At 33.4% G+C, this 22198-nt stretch overlaps 1 protein-coding gene across 16 annotated transcripts in view; it reads left to right on the top strand.

Annotated features, from left to right (window-relative positions):
• EPB41 (erythrocyte membrane protein band 4.1) overlaps positions 1-22198 on the top strand; it is a 153545-nt gene that overhangs the window by 47228 nt on the left and 84119 nt on the right. For 15 of the 16 annotated variants that reach the window (XM_015598909.2, XM_025041328.1, XM_015598910.2 and 12 more), the window contains exons 2-3: positions 16555-17029; positions 20229-20438. In XM_015598909.2, the coding sequence (XP_015454395.1) occupies positions 16562-17029; positions 20229-20438 (678 nt within the window). In that variant the 5' untranslated portion in view covers positions 16555-16561. The remainder of the gene's footprint in view (positions 1-16554; positions 17030-20228; positions 20439-22198) is intronic. The other variant, XM_015598919.2, reaches the window with a different exon arrangement.

Here is a 22198-nt window from a genome sequence, read left to right as displayed (position 1 = left end):
GTGAACTGATTAAATCTTCTTTTTTTTTTTTTTCTAGAGGGTTTTTCTCAGGAGGGGGTCTCTTAGTGTTGCAGCTGCTGCAGGCTGCTCAGAGCCTTTATTTCGGAAACTTAACTTTTGTAGCAAGAGGGGCTGGAAATAGTGATAGGTCATATGTAGTATTCTTGAGTGAATTAGAACAGGTACAGTAAAAATAGAAACAGATAGGTAGATGCAGAGGTAGAATCAACAGAATTTGATAACTGATTGGATTTAACTGATTGGGAACAAAAAGGGGCATAGAAGAATCCAAGGTTTTGAGTTTGAGAAAATAACAGTTATATTCTTCCCTGCCTACTTGAACAAGGTATATGGAATTGCCATCCTTATATTAGTGATTGCAGATTATGATGAACAATAATAAAGACTTTGAGCTCTGTAGGATTTATTATCCCTACAAATGGTCAGGATTACTGTCTTTCGGATTAATGTCTCCTTCTCTGTTGTTACTTTACTCTCAGTATGTACACCTGGTAGAATCATAACCTCTTATACTTTTAATGTAGCTGATAAATTAGACAAATAAGCTTGTTAGAATTAGGCCTAAAATAAAGGTAAATGAATTCTGAATGAGAGACATAAGAGGCTTTCTTATATGATACGTAGTGTGTGTTTTGTAGTGCTTTTTAACTCCCGTGACGTTTGAGGTTTTAAGATGAATGACCTTGGGTGAATAAGGTGTTAAGTGTGCTTGAAGTATTTTCTGTATTTATGAGTATCCTGGTTTGTAAATAGGTTATACTTTATTGAGAATTAATTAGACCATAATTTGGAAATTAGTTTTGTTTTCCCATAAACAATGCATTAAAATGTTTGAGTGACAAACTTGTTGAATGAAGGAGAAAGCATATTAAAGCTAGAGAACATTGATTTAATGAAAGTAAACCAGTCTTAGGAATCAGAGCACGTGGTTCATAATCCCAGCTCTACCATCCTAGGATCTTGAATAGATCATATTCTTTTATCTTTTTTGATAAAATGGGTATAATAGCTGTTCTGTCTACTTCATAGGGATGAAATAAGGTAACACTGTTAACCAAGTTGTTGCCTTCCACGTGTGCGTTAATATGTAATTTTCTCAAGAATATGTACATTAACACTTAAGACTCTCGTTCTTTCACAAAGGAAGTATAAAAAATTCAACTTCATACTATTAAAATTACGATCATAACTCAAGCTTGATTCTCTCTTTCTAGATCCAGATCCAGGAGTGTAATAAATCTTTAGAGTGCATTTTAAATCTTTAGAAGAAATGCCCATCAATTTGCTCTTCTTTTGTGGGAACAGATTGGTTCTACATCTGTATAGAAACCCATCATGGCTTTATAGCTTTTTTGGTAATGGTGACTTTAGTATACAGACCTACAGATAATTTTTAAGTTGGTTTTTGCTCTTAAGTAGATTTATCTCATTGATATTAGTGCTTTTTTTAACATATTGAGATATAATTCACATATCATAAATTATACATCAATTATACACTAAACTGCATAATCTGTGGTTTTTAGTATGTTCAAAAGTTGTGCAATGATCACTACTACCTAATTCCAGTACATTTTCATCACCCCAAGAAACTCTTACACATCAGCAGTCGCTCCCTAATCTCTCCTCCCCACAGCCCCTGGTAGCCACTAATCTACTTTCCTTTTCAATAGATTTGCATATTCTGGACATTTCATGTAAATGGAATTATACAGTATATGGCCTTTTGTGTCTGGTTTCTTTTGTGTCTGGTTTCTTTATGGGTCAGCATAATGTTTCAAGATTCACCCATGTGGTGTGGCATGTATCCCTACTTCATTTCTTTGTATTGGTGATTAATATTCTATTATATACATACAGACCAAGTTTTATTTATCCAATCTTCTTGTTCGACATTTGGGTTGCTTCCACTTTTTGGCTATTACAAGTAATGCTGTTATGAATATTCATGTATAAGTTTTTGTGTGAACATATTTTCAGTTCTCTTAGGTATATACCTAGGAGTGGAATTGCTAAGTTATGATAACTACATTTGACTTTTTGAGGAACTGCCGCACTGTTTTCCACAGCGATTTTACTTTTTAACATCCCACCAGCAATGCATGAGAGTACCAGTTTCTCTACATCCTCATCAGCACTTGCTATTCTCTGTTTGTTTGTTTAATTATTTTTATTAGCGCCATCCTAGTGGTAATGAAGTAATATCTCATTGTGGTTTTGGTTTGCATTTCCTTAATGACTAATGATGTTGAACATCTTTTCATGTGTATATTGGCCATTTGTATATCTTCTTTGGAGAAATGTCTATTCACATCCTTTGCCCATTTAAAAATTGGGTTGTCTTTTCATTGTTGAGTTGTAAGAGTTCTTTATGTATATTCTGGAGACTAGATCCTGATCAGATATACAATTTGCAAATATTTTCTTGTATTCTCTGGGTTGTGTTTTCACTTGTTTGATGGTGTCTTTGGAAAAAACTGGGGGGAAGTCTAATTTATCTATTTTCTCCTTGGTTACTCATGCTTTAGCTGTCATATATCTAAGGAACCCTTGCCTAGTCCAAGGTCATGAATATTTACATCTGTGGTTTTTTTTTAAGAGTTTTATAATTTTAGTTTCTATATTAAGATTTGACGCATTTTGAGTTAATTTTTGTATATTGTATGAGGTAGGGGTTCAGATTTATTCTTTTGCATGTGGATATCCTGATACTGTTTTTGTGGCAGTAATTCTATCACCAAACATACAAGAATCACATATTTTAAAATTAGTGCATGAGTTAGTTTGAATTAGTGAATGGATTTTTTAATATTGTTTGTAATTATGATAAAACTTTAATTTTTTACTTTCCTTAAAGGAGAAAAAAGAAAAGTATTTTGTTGTTTAATTATGGAAGAAAAGGTGTTTTTTATACTGTAATTCTCATTGGCCTCCAATGAAAATTTTATTATACTGTTTTAAAATTTTCATGGAATCTGAATAATTTGGGGAAGCATTTTATAATTACTTTTAAAGTATTTTTTGAAAGTTATTTCCTGATAGAAACCCTTTTAGGGTATTATTACTTAAAATAATGGGCGTTAGTCTGAGACTGTATCAAAGAGGAAGAAGGTGAATGAATCAGATGTAGATATAGAATGAGTTAAGAGCGTTTCTAGGTATCTAGTTTGGTGCTTGTTTCTCTCGGCAGCATTGAAACACAGCCTCATTTTTTCAGAACACATATAAATGAAGAATGACCTAGAGGTTAGGTAGGAATGGCTAGGCCTGCTTCTTTCTGGACTCAGACTCTTGGGAGCTGACCCAGAACCAGACACACTTAGGGAATCTGAGGTCATTGCCATTTGTGTTCGTCTTCATCACTCTGATTTCCTTTGAGTGTTACCTTTGTTAGAGAATATCTGGACTACAAAAGAAAATATTTGGAATAAACCTGAGCATTTTCAAGATCTTCGCATTTTAGTTTCCTTTTGCTAGGTAACATAATAATAGATAATAGATAATTGTTTTGTAATTAAATAACAAAAGCATCCTCCTATGAGTGAATGTTTCTCTTTAAAATAGTATTTATAAGTTAAAGAAAGACTTTAGAAGAGTAATACAAAGTTTCTGATATTGATTATTGCCCATCATCAATTTATTCTAAAAGGAGTTACAATATCCACATCTGAAATACCCGAGTACCTTGGATATGTAAATAAGCCTTTTGTAGTCTTAAGTATGTCTGGAATCTGTGAATTTCTTTACCATTCATGAATTAATGCGTACATCTTTTATCATGAGGAAAATAGTTTTGGGGCTTTGAACATATCAAGATCAGTTTTTTTCATTCATTTGCTCATTAATTTGTTCAACTGATATTTTTTGGTACAGTATTCTAGGTACCAGAGATGAAACAATGAATAAAACAGGCAAAATCCTTTGCTTCAATGAAGTTTACATTCTAGTGGGATAGGCAGACAATAAACAAGATAAGTAAAAACTATATAGTATGTCATTAAAGAGAAATAGGTGCTACAAAGAAAATTAAAGCAGCAAAAGGAAAAGAAGTGCAGTGGGGGGCTTCAATTTTAGTTAGGATGTCCAAGAAAGTGATATTTGAGTAAAGACCCAAAGGGAGCAAGCCTTGTGGCTATCTATCTGGGAAACAGCTTTCCAAGCAGAGGGAACAGTAAATATAAAGGCCCAGATTGAGAGTGTGCCTAGCATGTTTAAGTGAGAGTGAGGAGACCAGTGTGGCTAGCATAGGAGAGGTAGTGGAAAAGACTTTGGCTTTTATTCTGAATGATATGAAATGTCATTGGAGGGTTTTGGGGCAGTGGAACGATCTGACTTATGTTTTGGCAGGATTACATTCTAGTTCTGTTGAGAATCGACTATTCAGTTTTCAGTTCAGAATCAGGTATACCACTGATTCATATCAGAAGTTTCCTGATTTCATTCATTTAGGGAAATGTATTTGATTCCAAGTACCACATCTGAATGAAAGATACTGATATTTTGGAATCTATTTGGAGGAGGTTGACCAGGATAGTTGTTACTGGTCCAAAGTCCATATGCCTGATACTTCGAAAGGCTAAAACTAAAAATAGAGTTTGGAGTAAGGAAAGGTTTATTGATCAGAAGGCACCAAGAAGATGGGAGACCTAGTGGTGCCTCAAATCCATCTTAAGAAAGTACAGAGTTCAGGTGTCTTTTATTTCCAGGGAAGGGGGAAATAGGAGAGGCAAGAGGTGGTTGACAACTGCAGGCATCTAGGTGCCAGCAGGAGTTCAAGGAAGATTGTGCTTAGTCTGTTGACTCTAGTTGATGTGAGTCTGGTCATGGGTTCCTGCAAATCTTTGATAAACAATACATACTTCCCTTATCTCTTCAAGAGAGATACTTTCTAGTAAGGGGCTGTTTTTGTAAAACTCAAGTCATAAGCAGAATTCCTCTGATGATTAGCATGTCTATATGCAAGTCTGGGCAGAAACTATTAGCCTGAAGGCCATGGTAACAAAGCAGGCTTGAACAAGATGGAGTCAGAGAGGCCAAGCATGTCACCCTGTTACATAGTGAAGAACTGGTAAGTTCTATGTGAAGAACAGTTTAAGGATCTGGGGATATATAGCCTTAGAAAAGACCAAGGGAGAGGGGAGCAGATTGAGCCATATGAAATTGCTGGGGTTTTTTTAAAGGTAAAAAATGGTTGAATATTGACGATCTCATCTGGTTCAAACTAATTCTGTCCTCAAAGAATTGGAAAGCTATTTATACAGAAGCAGAAGTAGGCTTATTTTGGTAGATTATCTGAAGTCCTAGTGTCTAGACTCATCATTCTTGTCATTGAATATACTCTGTTTTGTTAATGTCCTGCTTAAAATGTAGTGCTCAAAATGGAACAGTATTCCGAGCTTAATTATGAAGAATGCAGTGGCTCAGCTAGTTTCCATAATCTGGATACTGCACTTCTCTCAAGATTATGTTAATCTTTTTAGAAATCACATTTGATTTTTGGCTCATACAAAATCTTTTTAAAATAACATTACCAAATTAAGTCTTCCCCATAATATAATTATGTAATTCTTTTAAAATTTATTGTAAAATATTTAAGAAATCAAAAAGATAAGCATTACCTGATTTACAAAATAGAGCATTACTGATAATAGTTGAGAGTCCCTATGGTGTCTCTCTCCAATTTCATTTCCCTCCTTGTCTCTGGAGGTAACCACTAATTTGAATTCTGTGATTACACATTTCTTTCTATTTTTTATTACTTGTTTATCTCTAGTATATTTTTTTACCTGTTTTTCAGTTTTATATGCACAGTATTACACAATATATTTCTTCAATGTACCTTTTTCATCAAAGATGACATTTATTTGTTTGTGTAGTTCTTGTTCATTTTCACTGTCATAGTTTTTATCTTATGAATTTGTTATTAATTGTTCTCTGACTGATGGATATTTGTTTCTACTTTTTTTTTTTTTGTAATTATTTTTCGAACTTCAGTGCAGAAACCTTACATTTCTTCTAAATTCTGTCTTGTTGGGTTTGGTTCATTTTTCCATCTTGAGATATTTTTGAACCATGGTTCAGTCAAACTAGCTGTAAATTTGGTAAGGACCTTTGGTATATTAGTGAATCTGAGATCAAATTTTGCAAGCTACTTCTGAACTTTGAAATATGATTTTTCTGGGCCTGGAGAACTAAACACATTTTAACGTGTGAGGTTACTTTTATACTATAGCTTGAACTGTCTTTGGTTGTAAATCCTTGTTTACATTGTTTGGTTTGAAAGAACACAGGTAATTTTATCTCTGATACATGTTAACACTATTCTCTTTTTCTCTCAAGTGGTAGTCTGAATTAGACCTTTATTTCTCCCTTTCCTTCCCACCCCCTTTTTTGCCATTTTTCAAAGATTTTTTATTTAAAATAATTTTTTATAGCTTCATTCTTTGATGTACCTTAGCCTTTTGGCCATTATTTTTGTATTCCTTTGGAATGCTATTTTCAAAACTTGGCTATTATACATATGTTCTTATAATCTCCCTGCTGTTCATGACTGTGTCTTTAGTACTTTCCTCATGTTTTTCTAAAAATTTCTGATTGTGTAGAGAAAATTTTACTGCCATATACCCAGGGCCTAGAAAAGAACCTGGCACTTAATATGTATCTGTGAAATGTAGTGAATGAACTTCACTTTTTAGAATTGCCTTACCCTTAGTAGTTTTATATTCTATAGAATCCTTGGCCATGCAATTATGCCTTACTTAAAGTTTTAAAAAATTTGTTTATAATCTTACATATTTGACTATGACCTACCTCTTTTCTCAATATAAAAAATTTGTGGGATTATTTTCTGCCAAAATTCCTAATATGTTCTTGTCACCAACAAATTATTTTTATTGCTCAGCATTAAGTACACAAAAAGAGGGTTTTTCCCTTTGGAGAGAGGAAAATGTCATTAGGCTTAGTCAATAATTTTATTGAATGCTTTTAGCAAATGTTAGGTTAATTGAAATACTCACCATCGCTAAATCTTGTCGCTGTGTCAGTGTTAAAACTGTGTGAGAAAGCATTATGCCTTCTGGTAGTCTGTAGTATATTTTCACATTTAACAATAGTGGGAGACAACTACAGCATCTGTTCCAAACTTCAGAATACCTGCTAAAACAAGCCATTATCCAATGCAAGTTTCTGATTCATACTTGTACTCTAATCAGATGACATTTATTGTTCAGTTAACTTACTGTAGTTTTCTGGTTAAAGTAAAAATTACCAGTATAATAACTCTTAGAAAATTTATTGAGTTTAGATATTACTATTGTTAGATTGAATTGGCTCTAAGGTAATAAAATAAAAATAAGAGTATAAGAAAAGTTCCATAGTCTTAGCTAAAACCCTTTTGTAGGTAGAAATTTTCAGCTTTTGTTTGTATTTACTTTGAGATTTTTAATGCTATTAAGCAGTTCTCCCTTTCTTTTACATTTCCAGACTAAACTATTACTTCGTTTTTTGTTTTCCAGAGCAGTTTATATGAATACTTAAATGAATACAACACCTTATGTAAATAACAGCTTTAAAGACTTTTGATCTCTACTTGTAAAGAAAGAGAATGATCATTATATTGGTGTGATTTAAATGAAAGTCACTTATGTAACAGCCTCAACCAGCCACAATATAATGGGACTCTCAAAGTAGGATTATGTGGTATTTGAAGGGCTAAAATAGATTTCATAAAATCCATGTGTTGAAGTTATTTCAGTAATGTGAAGCATTAATCTTGCTCTTCCTTAGCACATATTCTTATTTTAGACATAATTTTAACATACTTGGCTGTTGGCTTTCTAGTCAATGGTAGATTACCAAATAGCAGATTAGAAGAGGAGACATTGGAAGCTACTTGTTGGCAGGCCACTTTGAAATCAGCAAGAAATATGAGTTAATTCTGCAAGTGAACAGACAGAAAACTATTAAAGGCAGATATAAAAATTTAAAAATACTGTACTCACGTATACTTGTGGCAGAGCTTACTGTCCCTACAGACTTTAGTAGACCTTGAGGACATTAGCATTGCATAGTAATTGAGGTTCATAATGATGACTAAATCAATAAAGGTTTAATTATGTTCTGTAGGTTTTAAAATGAAACAAGGAAGCATATAATCTATTTTGTGAAGATTTCCATTCAGAATGACTAAGCTAACACATTTTAACACTTAAAGGGAACAAAACTCAGTTCTATGGTAAATAATTTTTTTTTTGGTCTCACATCTTTCTCATTTAAGCCTAGTAATTATAGGTCTCACCTCTTCCTCAATGTATTCTTCTGGGAGGGCCCGAGTGGTGTACTTTTAGAATGTGTCTAGACATCGTCTAAGTACAAAGCTTGAATTCTGTAGAGATATAAAGAGCATTTTTTGGTCTTCTTAGAAGGAGATGAGTAAGAGTTTGTTTATTTAAAAATATCTTTGAATGAGTTGATGGGTGTTAGTCACCATAGAAATGACTTAAATTAAAAAGCAAGTTGTTGAGAACAGCATGTTCATGCTGAATGACATTCCTAATTTACTTAGTATTGCAAGTATTCTTTAAAAGTCTACATAAGGAGTAGTTTAAAGTCCAAATATTGGGAGGATGAAGGGAGAATCACAAAGAAACTTTAATATGTTTTTAATTACCACTTTTATCTGAAAACCAGATAAATGGTTATCCTGTTTTTCTAGAAGTGCTAATTAGTATACAAAATTGAATTAAAAAGGAAAGACACATTTTCCTGTGGTTTTGAGGGGATTGATTTTTATTGAAGAACAAACTTTTTTAGCATTCTTTTTGAAACTTGAGTATTTGAACATTTTTTTCTTTCTGTTTGAAAGAATGCCACTAGATTCTGTTGTCTGATTAGAGAAGTAAAAAGGTCTTTTATCCTTTATCTTTCTTTTTTCTCTCCCTTACTGTTCTAACCTAAATGGTAATTCTGACTTTAAAATATAGCCTTTTAAAAAATAACTCAATTGCATCACTAGCCTAATGTCTCAATTGTATTATTCCTTACTTTCCTTTCTATCTATAAAATCTTAGAATTGGATGGGACCTTAGAGGTCAGTTAATGGAAGAACCCTTTCTCTGGCAGCCATAACAGATGATGGTCCTTCAGCCTCTAAGTGAATGTTTCCATTGATGATAAGCCCACTATTCCTAAGCAGCCCATTCAATTATTGGATGTCTCTAATTATTGGGAATTTCTTTCTTTTATTTTATTGGGATGAAAACTGTGTCTTTGTAATTTCTACAGACTAATTTGAGTTCTGCCCTTAGGAATCACATAGAATTTGGCAACTCTTGAAATTTGCGAGGGCAACAGTCAATTCCCTGCTTCGGATTCTCTTTCTCTGGGCTAAACATTCTAATAACTTTCGATTATTTACCTAATGACATGGTTTCAAATTCTATCATCTTTACTTCTTCTTCAGACAGATTCTGGTTTCTTTTAAATAAACTGACCAGAATGTAAGTTTTAAGATGTAATATAAGTAATGAGAACTGAGAGATTGTTACTTTTCATCATCTTCTACGTGGGGAGGGAAGCCCAAGAATTCACTGTGTTTCTCATTCTCACTATTGTAGCCTTGCTACTTACCATATTGCATAAGACATCAGAATGTTTCAGAAAATACATATTGAAGAGTTAAATGAGTGCTCTAGTCACTGTAAACCTAGAAATGCAGCTAAAGATTGTTAGCTATTTTAGAATTTTATCGATGGAGCATGTTCAGTCAAAACCTTAATATCCTTTTCTTGTGAAATATTGTCAAATCGTATAACCTCCATTCTGTATATGTGTAATTGATATGGCTAGACCTAAATTATTTTTTTCCTTATATTCACTTACTGAACAAATGTTTATTGAGTACCTGTAGTGTGTTCTATGCTAGATGCTAGGTTCTGTGCTAGTACTATGTTCTGTGTTAGGTAGCGCAAGTTCTGTGCTAGGTATTAGGTATACTGTGGAAGGGGAAACAGCCCTTCTGTCATGGATATCACAGTGTAGTTGGTACTGGTGAAGTGTGGAAGACAGACATCACACAGGTAAACAACAAGTATGTTCTTACACACTTTAAGAGAAGTTCTGTGAAGGAAATGAATAGGTTCTAGGATAGAGAACTGGGGAAGTGACTTATAGGGAGAGTTATGTAGGTATTAGAGCCATCAAAGAAGGTTGTATTGAGTAGGAATTATTCAAGCTGAAACTTGAAGTATAAAAAGAAACCAGACTTGTTGAAGGGGATTGGATGCATTCTAGTCTAAGGAAATGGCATGCACAAATGTCTTAAGTCAGGAAAGCACTTGGCTATGGTGACTAGAGTATAGAGTCTAGGAGGAAAGTGGAACAAGGTGAGGTTGTTGAGATCATTCAAGGATATGTAGCTCAGGTGAGAAGTGAAAGAAGCTTGCACAAACATGGTAATAGTAGAGAATGGGAAAAGTGGACTGATTCTAAATATATTTTGGAGGTAGACTCTGTAGGACTATAAAAGATAGATTTGATTGGGAAGGGAAATGGAGAAGGATGACAATTAGGTTTCTGGTCTGAGCTCCTGGATGTTATGATTGAGCCATTTACTGAGATAGGAAAGAGAGAGAATCAAGAGTTTAATTTTGGACATGTATATTGAAATGCCTGTGAGATATTCGTCTCTCTTCCCTTCTCTTTTCTATTTTGATTCTGTTGCTATGCCTCTCTCTTTTATTAAGCCATTTATCAGAGTGGATCAAGGAACATGCCTTCAAGCTCAGACGTGAAACTGCCTGGACTGAGATACATGCTAATGAGAATAAGCTAGAGAAACTAAAGGTGACTAGTTGTGACTGCAAAGGCTTTGATTGCAAAGGCTTTTCAAATTTCTCTGCCCAGTATTTGTTTCAGCTTCCCTAGGGATTCCCATTGTAAATTTATTCACTGATAACCTGAATCTACCCAATCATTTGTTGAGTTTCTCTCTGCCTCTAGCCTCTCCTGCCTTCACTTTGTTTACTTCCTTGTTTAAAAACCTCCAGTGGTTCTCCACTGCCTTCAGGATACAGTCCAAACTATTTAGTATCTTATTCAAATCCTTTCATAATCTGTCCTCTTTGCCTGTCTGTCCCTGTCTCCCCATTCTATCTTCATATATACTCTATGGAAAGAGAAATAACTAAATGAGTGGGGGACTTGAAACTGGTGGGAACAGAGGTGGTCTTGGCTAGATTAAACAGCTTGTTCGTAAATTCTTAATGGATAGGGGCTTCTTTAGCAGTGAACAGTGAAGTAGAAGCATCTGAAGTTCCAAGTTTTAGAAAGACAAATACTATCCTGGAAATTTACAATAGAATCATTACCCTGTAGTATATTAATAGTTTCATTAGAGCATGGCTTAGTTTTATGATCCAAAGAAAGAATTTTAACCTCCCTCTGTTTATCTGAGAGATGAAAACACCTACCTTATAGAATGGTTGTAAGATAACATGTGAAGTATGTAGAATAGTATGTGGTATTTAGTAGGTGCTCAATTAATGGTAGCTACTATTCTTATTTCATTTAGAATTAACTTTAAATAGTAACTCTATTCTAACCTTACCTGCTCTGCTTCCCTTTTGTAGCATGGTTGCAACCAGCCTGGACTATTTACTAGTTCCTGAATAGCTACAGTAATTTTACTAATTCCAATTGCCTTATCTGGAATTTTATTTGCCCTTTGCACTTCAAGTTTCTATTGATATCTTATACTCATCCTTCAAAGCATAACTTTAAAACCATCTTTTCCATATGGCCTTTTGTGATCACTTCAGTTGAAAGTTCTTATTTTATACTTCTTTAATGCTTAACTGGTTCCACTCATGAGGCCTTGTCTGATTAAGCACCAGATACTGTCTTGTGCTTTAGTTATTTGTATGTATGTCTTATCTCCTTAAGAATTGTGTATTATCTTTTTTTAATCCCTCTCAAAGAGCTGAGCCAAAACCGTATACATGATTAGCACCCAGTAAACATTGATAAGTGTTTATTGAACTAATTTGAAACATATTACCAATAATTCAATTATTAAACATCATATCTAAATGGCTATTATAAGGGGAATTTTCTTAGTGGTACCAAACTGTAGTGTTTTTATGAAGTTTTCTACCTAAGAAGCATTAATGGAGCAGCGACTATACTAATGTGAGAAAAAGGTACAAAAAAGATGAAAAATATTGTCTGGCACTTGCAATCTGCTCAGGATCAGGTTTTTAAAGATTTGATTTGCCTGAAGTCAGCAGATACACACTGTTAAAACAAGTGTATCTTTGATACCAGATGGGGTATAATTCATAGGATTTGGAGGATTAGAATGGAGACAGAATGAGAACTCATTACTTTGTCCTCAGTGCTGTGATTTTTTTAGTCAAAAAATCTCTTTCTGACATTATGTAAATACATACCTCCTTTTGGATTTTGTATCCGGAATGAAAGAATATTATTTACGCAGGAAGGGCCTGTTTGTATCCGGAATGAAAGAGTATTATTTACACAGGAAGGTCCTGTTTGTAGAGCATTATCCTGTTTTTACTGCTTGACTTTGTATCTTTTTCTCTGGTTACCCATCCTATCATTTGTAATGTGAAGAATTTGGTTGTATATGTATAATAGATTTGTCAGGATGAATTTGTTTGAGCTTTTAGTAAATGGTCCCCTAAGATTTTTTCTTTTTGCCATTTTTTATTTAATTCTGATTAGCCTCAGAGCCATCTGGAGGTACTTGCCTGATTTATTGGTTTCATTTTATATTTTCTCTCTTCACCCCCACCTTTGCTTTTGTGGCTCTTACTAATAGCATTGCCACCACGTGTGCATAGCTGGAAAGAACATGCATAAAAACTATGCTTAATCATTTATTTTTATCTACATTTCTTTGCATAGACTCAATTGTAGCATCTCTGCCGAACATTGCATTGTCTGATTTCTTAATTGTTTTCTTGCATTTATTATAGTACCTGAAGTTGGTTTCATTATGTTCCAAAATAATTCTTTTGCCTGTTCTTTGTATTGTGTTCTCATCTGTTCTTGTGTTTAACTTGTTTTTTGTTTATGTCCACTTATGTGGCAAAGTATATTGGTTTTGTACTGATAGATGTTATTCTATAATTCTTTATTCATATGTCTTGACCATTCCTTCCTAAACATGGCAAAGAGATTGTATCAATGGGGATAGCAAGACTACTGACTGGGCAAGTGTCATGGCTACATGGGCAACTTGGAATTGCTACAGCTCTATGGTTAAAAATTTTGATTAACATTTGATTAAGTGCCAGATGAGTTCTATAAAGCATTAATGGTTCAGCTTCCACATTTAATAATACGTTGCATTCTTTGCTCGTTCATTAATTCAGCAATCACTTGTTGAGCATTTATTGTGTCAAGTATTTCTCCGTGTTCACATTCCACTTTCTAAAAGTAGCTTTTTCCTGTCTTTGTTTCTTAGGCATTTTGAGTATGTTCCTAGAATACTAGTGGTCTTCTCTGCCTTGCTACCGAAAGTGCGGTCAGTGGGCCAGCAGCATTGGCAACATCAGGAGTTTGTTGGAAACACAGTGTCTGGCCCCATTCCAGACCTACTGAATCAAAATCTGTGTTTTAACAAGATTGCTAGGTGGTTAGATGCACATTAAAATTTACAATCAGACCTATAGCATATGGATTGTTACTATCTGTGTTTTTGTTTTTAAAAATTGAATGCTTATACTCATTCAGCTAGTTTCTGTTTCTTAGAGATAAACCCTTTTATGTGAAAGAAATTATAGGAGTATTCTTAGAAGATCTTTTCTATTTTTAAAATTATAAAAAAATTGGTAAAACACAAGAATAAATACTCTTTATTTACTGAAAAATACAAGTAGAAGGTTGTTAGAAGTGGGGTATAAGTGATTTTCATATCTGCTAAAATTTTCACAAAAGATTTGTAATTTTTTATAGATCTTTATGAGAGACCTTGTTGTAAACTCTCTGTGGTATAGGAAGATTTTAATATAGAAGTGGTTTCTGTGTCTTTTCAGTAAGGTAAATGATAAAGTCCTATCTGAAATCCATGGAAATCATGCTAAAATCCTCAGTTTGTCCTCTGTTTATTTTTGCAAACCAAGTATGTGGTAAATTGGTGCTCTCAAATCAAATCATTACTCTTTAGAATAACTGATGATTCGATATCCAGATTTTCTTTCTGAGTCAAGTTTAATTATTTAGAGATTAAAGAAAAAGTATTTTTGGAAAAATCAATTACTTTCTCCTAATATAAGGAGGAATTGAAAACAAGTTTATTTGTTTTATTTAAGTGCAAGTGCACCTCAGTTAGGAGTAACAAATTAAAAAAGACCAGTTTGCATATTTTATTAATGCAGAGTAATTTTGATGACTTTAGTAAATGAAATTAGAAAATGTGCTTCTGTAAATATTTTTATTGTTTAAAATATTTTTAATGCTTAAAATAATTTGAGTTGTTTATCAGTAAGAGCCCTCATAAAGGCTTTTCCTTCTATTAATATACCTCTGTTTAGTTCAATACCACTTAAAGTGATTTTGTCACCTACTAGCAGTGTGGCCTTGGGCAAGTTACTTTCTGAGTTTTTCAATTTCAACTGTAAGATCAGGTGATTCCTCTTTCCTTTTCAGGGTTGTTGAAAGGCTTACTTGACATAATGTAGATAAGGCCTCTAACAAGGGGCCTGACACAGAAACAGTGCTCAATACCCTTAGCTCCCTTCCCTTTTCACTGTTTTGTTGCATTTAGGCACAGTCATTTATATTTTGCTCATATCGTAAATAAGATTTCTCTTGAATTTTTTCATCTTACTGGTTAAAGTCGAATCGAGAATATAAACTCTATAATGGCATAGACCTTATTTGTTTTGTTTTGTTTACTGTTGTATTCCTAGCACCTAGCATAAGACCTGGTGCTAGGTGCTAGATAAGTATTTGTTGAATGAATATCATACATTTGAAGTAAATTTACTTGAATAAATTTAGAGAAAGCCTTTGCAGTTTTTATTTGTGAGGGATATTCAATTGAAATTAATTAATTCAACAAACTTTTATGAATACCTGTAATGTGCCAGGTATTATTCTGTTTTCATGGAACTTATATTTTAGCTGGGAGGAGAGAAAAGAAGAGGAGGACACTTAATCAGTAAGCAAATAAGTTAACAGGATAATTGTAGATAATAAGTAGTGCTGTGAGGCCATTTGGAGGAGTGAAGGACACTGCTTTAGAGAGGATGTGTGCAGGAGGCCTTTCTAAGGTGACATCTGAGCAGAAACGGTAATGATGAGAAGGAGACCAGCTTTCAAATAGCCAGGAGAACATCGTAAGTAGAGAGAACATCATAAGTAGCAAGTGTGAAGGGATTGAGGAAGGAATGAGCTAAATATAGTTCATTAATTCTGATTGTTAACATCCAAATAAAATTACTTCATCTAAATTATATGGAGCAGAATGCAAAGACAATGTAAATGCTGCTTTTTGAGTGGAGTACTTTTAGGTATAGCAGTGAATCAAAACGTAAGATCAGTAGTCACCTTCATTGCCTAGTGTCTCAAACGTTCCCTAGTATGTTAGTTATTCTTTAGTAAACAAATGCTCTTTGGCTATTATTATGAGATTTGACTGGGATTTTCAGGTCAAGAGGCTAGAAGTCAACAATTTTGAAATATGTGAGGTCTACAGCCTGCCTTCTCTCCTTCAGTTGAATCGTTTGCTTTCTAAAATTTTTTCTATTTTGTTTATTTTTCTCTACTATTTCTCTGTTTTTCTCTATTGTAATAGTTCAACTGCCTACTCTTAAAAGTGCTCAGTATTCAAGATCGTATTTGTCAGAAGGATAAAAGGTCTTAAAGAACTTAAAGTGGGATACTTCTGCAAGAGCCTGTAATTTATTATCATAGCATGAAAACCTAAGGAATTTTTTTGTGATTCTTTTAACGGTATACTTTTCATTGCTTTTGTCAAGTCTGATAAATCATCAGAATTCTACATTTGTTAGAGAAGTCTATGCATTCTAAGAAATATAAGGGAAAAGAATAGAGAGTTGGAGAAACTTTTAATATCATCTGGGGTGTAGATAATTTTGCAAAGAATAATTCCTACAAACATTACACCTTTAGATACCTTCAAAGGACAGTATACAAATAAGATCCTTTTATAGGCAGGATAAAACTGTATTAGAAATGTACATTTCTGAGCATTGGATTTTAAATATGATGCATTTCACTAAGGTGACCTCAGGGGGTATTATTTTAAGCTAATTTCTCTATGTGTATATCTTTAGCAAGTCCAGGCATTAATAATTTATTCAGGATGTATAGGTAAATATTTTTGCGCTTTTATGGAAAGCCTAATGTTTAATGGACTGGAGTACTGTCTGTTGATGATTAAATACCTAAATATATTTTGACACACTTGACCTGATTTATGGTTTTGCCTACAGCAGTAATGTGTTTTGCTTATAAGACACCCCCCTTTCCAACTTCTTTTAATAGCAACATCATGACAACAGAGAAGAGTTTAGTGGCTGAGGCTGAAAATTCACACCAGCAACAGAAGGAAGAGGGTGAGGGGACTACAAACTCAGGCCAACAAGGAACTCAGTTGGGAGAGGCTTCTCAAGCAACAGCTGAGGGCGATAATCCGTGTGAGCAGAAGCTGAAAACATCTAATGGAGACACTCCTACACATGAGGACTTGACCAAGAACAAGGAGCGGACTTCAGAAAACAGGGGCCTGTCACGGCTGTTCTCCTCATTTCTCAAAAGGCCTAAATCTCAGGTCTCTGAGGAAGAAGGCAAAGAAGTAGAGTCAGCTAAAGACAAAGGTGAAGGAGGTCAAGCAGAGATAGAATTTGCAGCCAATCTTGATGAGGAGATCATTTTAAAGGCCCCTATTGCAGCTCCTGAACCTGAACTCAAAACAGACCCATCCTTGGATCTCCATTCATTAAGCAGTGCAGAAACACAGGTAAGGATGTGTTAATGTGTGAGAGGTGGGTGTAATGGAAGCTAAGTTAGACATTTTATTTTTCATTTAAGAACATTCGATTTTCTTCTACCCAGTTGGACTTGGTGTTGATAGTAATAAGTAACATGAAGCTTTGGAGTTTCTGCCCTAAAGAAATTAATGTAGTCAATAGAAACTTGATTTTTTAAAAGATAAATATGCTGTATAAATCAAAGAAAACAAAATGAAAGAAAAGAATTTATCAAATGAGTTTATTCAGCTTATATATAATTTTCCTATAATAATGGACAAAGTCCATAATTTTTAATAAAAGGGAAAAAAGAATTCAGGTCTTTAGAGTTCATTTTGGTGGACATGTTAGGAATGAGATTGTTATCAGTGGATATAATTCTTTTATAGAAGTCTTCATAAAACCGTGTGATAGATTCAAGCCATCCAGAGGTATGTGATAGATTTGATCCATGCCTGCCTTATTTTTGTCATCTTCTCCAACTAGATCATATTACCACAGTGTAAGATATAGATGAAGTCCAGTTCTTTATGTTGCCTTTGTAATGTATAGTAATTTGAGGTCCTAATTGTGTCACACTGTAGTTAAACTAAAAATGAGCTGAGAATTTGTTCACTGCCCAAAAAACATAGGGAAATTTTCAAAGTCTTTTTATTTTTGAAGCATGTGAACATTATCTGCATTGTTAAAAGTATTAGTCATGTATTTCTATTATGAGTCTCAGATGTGGGCTATACAGTTTTCTTAGAATTTTCTAAAATTATTACATGTATTTTTAAAAATATATATTAAAGGTGCTAAGAGTAAAATGTAGGGTAAAGTCGTAATTATATACCTGCGATTAGTGAAACAAGATTGAAAACAAGATTTATTATATAGTGTAATAGTTAAGAATGCAGGTTATGGAATCAGACTAGAGTGTTCAAATCAGAGAAGTGACACTTTTACTTTATTAGTTTCTTCGTCTGTACAATGAGGATAAGAATATCTGCCTCATTTGGCAATTATGAAAATTAAAAGAGATAAAACATGTAAAGCTCTTAAGAGATTGATCGCCTGGCATATAATAAGCACTCAATCAATGTCAATTATTGTTACTCAGTTAATAAACATCAACAGTAAAGGCAAAGAAACCATACATATCTTAATATCATCAATTTTATTTTAAGAATATGAAAAGAGTTAAATTACATTACCTTTTAGGAAGCCTGGTACTTTCAAGAGTTTTTTAACTGCTTTTTTTGTCCTCCGCTTTATGAAGAGAAAAATCTACATCTCATTTTAGTTAGCATTTAAATCAGGGTAAGTTTATTTTGTCTGAAGATTATAGCATTTGTACTGAAGTTGACAGATGACAGAAAAAGTTAATTCAAAATTTAACTAAAATCTCATTCATTGAAATTTCATTAATTCAGAATTGGGATAAATTGTGTGCAGGTATTTGTCTACGTGTGGAGAAAAAGAAACTAAATAAATAATAAAATTTTAAGGGGATATTGTTTAAAGGAGTGGTTCCCAACTTTTTTGGCACCAGGGACTGGTGCTCCTATGAGAATCTGATGATCTGAGGTGCAGCTGAGGCAGTGATGCTAGAGCTGGGGAGTGGCTGCAAATACAGATGAAGCTTTGCTTGCCTGCCGCTCACCTCCTGCTGTGTGGAGGTACCAGTCCGAGGACCAGGGGTTGGGGATCCCTGGTTTAAAGGAGCAAACTATTTTGGGCTTTTTGGAAGTTAGTATTTACAGTTAAAACCTTGTGGATCAGAACCTCATGGATAAGGATTTATTTACTTAACTATATTTATTATGTGTAGGAGAATTTCATCTGAGTGGTCCCTTTCTATCCAGGATTTTTAAAAAGTGAGTTTGCATTATAGGACTGTACCAGTCTGCATCTAGAATACCTTGGATTTTTTTGGAAGCCATGTGTCAATTTTTAATATTTATTTATTTATTCATGAAATATTTATTGAAAAACTGTTATGTGTACCAGGCCCAAGCTGGATAAACATTGGTAAATAAAAACTACAATATGATGAAAAGGTTTGAGATCATGGATTCTGCAGCCAGACAGGCATGTGACTTATTAACTGTATGATCCTAGGCAAGTAACTTGAACTTTTCCGGCCTCAGTTTCTTATCTCTCAAGTGGGGATAATAATAGTATCCTTCCCAGAGGGTTATAATGAAGATAAAATGAGTTCCTATAAATAATGCTTTTAGAACAGTAATTGGCCTAATGTAATTACTATGTAAATATTTGCTTTATTTTTATAAAACAAACATGATTCCTCCTCTTGATGACTTTATAGTCTAATGGAGGAGATAAAAAGTAGTAAATATTTATTTTAATAGTTATGATAAATAAATGAAATATTTATCATAATAAATGTTATGAAGGCAATATACACAGGGCACTGATATGAAGAATAGTAGAGTGGAGGTAGGATAGATAGGATAGCCAATGAAGGCTTGTCTGAAGAAATTTCATTTAAGAGGGTCGTGAAAGTTGGGAAGGAGCCTTTTAGATCTCCTCTAATATCTAATACAGGAGCCAAATAACTAAATCCCTTTTTCTAAATATCAATTATATATCCTTTTGAAAGAAAAGAATTAGTGAAGTTTAGTTAAGAATCTTTCAGCAATTTTGTTTTGCAAGTGAGAAAGTCTGTTCCAAAATGTTGTTCTACTTACCTGTATTACTTTGAGATGTAAATGTAAAATATACATCTTACATTCTAAGATAGATAAAGATAGAAAATAGCCCATAACAGTTCAGGCTCCAGGAGACCCAGATTTTAATCTATCTTTGGCTTTTTCAATCTTCTGTGCATTTACGATGTTTGATACCCAGTAGAAACAAGTTAATTGGTAGTTGCAGTTGTTAGCCTACTATGTATGTTGTTTTATGCTCTAAAATTGGTCCCAGGATCCCCTCTTAACCATTCATAAAATTTAGAACATGTGACAAATCCATCTCATTTTGCAATTCATAAGGCTACCTTTTGGGAGATCATAATATTTTTTTATAGAAAAGTAATTATTTAATCTTAATATCACTTAAATTTGTTTTACAGTTTTTGTTTTTCAGTTAGTGTTTTTATTGGTAGCATTATTATAGGTAGAAGTGTGTACAGCATGTTTTGTGAAATGTCTTTATTATTGACTTGGTGATGTCATGGATATATAGCCTGCTCAGGAAGAACGCAGAGAAGATCCAGATTTTGAAATTAAGGAAGGTGGAGAACTTGAGTGCTCTAAAATAGAAGTGAAAGAAGAAAGTCCTGAATCAAAAGCAGAAAGAGAATTGAAAGCTTCCCAGAAATCAGTCAGAAGACACAGAAACATGCATTGCAAGGTTTCTTTGTTGGATGACACGGTTTACGAATGTGTTGTGGAGGTGAGTGCATTTTAATTTTCAGTGATTAGAATGCTTACAAATTATTTCATGTAGGGTTGGGTAAGTGGTGCCATGGCCTGAGATAAGACCCAGTATGACTACTTCTATGGGCTGAAATGTTAATAGTGATTTTCTGGAAGTAGAGGTGTGGAGGAATTATAAATGAGCCTATTTTCTTCTTCAGTTTTTTCTGCATCTGCTAAATCTTGTGAATTGAGCATGTGTTACATTTATAATCCAAAACAATTTTGTTTTAAGAAAAGTATTTATAGAGTGACCTTCCATGCCTAGATTTCTCAGGATAGCCTCAATTTTTGATATCAGATCCAGCTATCCCCATAATTGTATTTGTCAAAAAAAATTACTGTCTCTTTATTTCTGCTCTCCTCTTTAAACCTTAATAAGCTTTAGTTTACTTAATGTATACTTTAGCCCCACGAAAGAAGATATAAAAAATTTGAAACAAGTAATGCCATTTCTTAAAATTCTCTATGATTCTCTGAAAGAATAGGAAATTGAATCAAGATTAAAGTATCAGTTATTCAATTACTTTTTTTGCTCTTTCAAGACAAGTTAAAATCCTTAAAAATCCATTAACTGTTTTTTAACTAGAGCAGTAATTATCAACTATGTGCTTGATATAAAGCACTTGTTGTGGTTATTACCAATAATAGCCTTAATTAATAAAACATAATTTACATATACTTTTATCTTAGGTTTGTAACAAATTATTTCCAAATTGAATTATTTATATGAAAATGAAAATATATCAAAACACAAATAGTCTAAAATATTATACTGTATAAACAGTTATTTCCTCTCTAAGTTTTAAAAAATAAATCAAGAAAAATACACTCTTGTACTTCGAAAATAGCTACTCTACTTGGTAACTAGAGGAGACCTAGGATCTGCTCTTTCTGCTTCTCACCACTAGCTGATTTAGAGATGAGGAAAGCCATTCCACACTCATTCTTCTCATTCAGACCAAAATCCAGATATGAGTCCCTTATATTTGAAACAGGGGGCAGATGTGTTTCAGAATTCGGAATATTTCATGTTTTAGAAAAGCAATAAGTAATATAATATAATATACCCAGTAGTATGTGTAGCAGTCAAACATATTATTTGGTCAAACACATTATTTTTGTGGTAAAATATATGAAGATTCATTCTAAGATGGATAAAGAACAAAAATAGCCACATAACAGGTCAGAATCTGCCTTCAAATGAGCTTTGACAAAACAACTACCACCTAACCTTTTACTTTTTAGAACTTTGGAATTATAAATAAGGGAGTAGGGACCTATACATGAAGAATTCTCAAATCATTTCTCATTTAGAGTGAAAACATTGGTGAGAAAAATGAAGAAAATTATGTAATATAAATGGGTTAAGTCTGAAAATGAATGAACATCTATGTGAATTACTAATAGTCATTAAAAATAACTTATTGAGAGAAGGATATGTTATGTATGTGTTCTAAAAAATTATTTCTAATTTTTTTAAAGTTTTTAAAAATATATTTCTTAGAAGGCATAATTAGCATGTTTGATTGTTTTTTCAACTATTCCGGTTAATAGATAGGACAGGTGTAAATATTTCTATCATTTTACAGATGAGAAAGCTAATGTTCAGAAATATTAATTGAATTAACTCAAGTTGTTTAACTAGTATAGAAAGAGCCAGGACTTTTGACTCTAAATCTTAGCCTCTAAGTTAGGGTGTCTCCTCCCTATAAACAGGAATACAAGCACCCTTGA

The sequence above is a fragment of the Pteropus alecto genome, unplaced genomic scaffold, assembly GCF_000325575.1.
Source record: "Pteropus alecto unplaced genomic scaffold, ASM32557v1 scaffold39, whole genome shotgun sequence".
NCBI lineage: Eukaryota > Metazoa > Chordata > Mammalia > Chiroptera > Pteropodidae > Pteropus > Pteropus alecto.
Note: the sequence above shows the minus strand (reverse complement) of the source record. Positions and strands in the feature narration are given on the sequence as shown.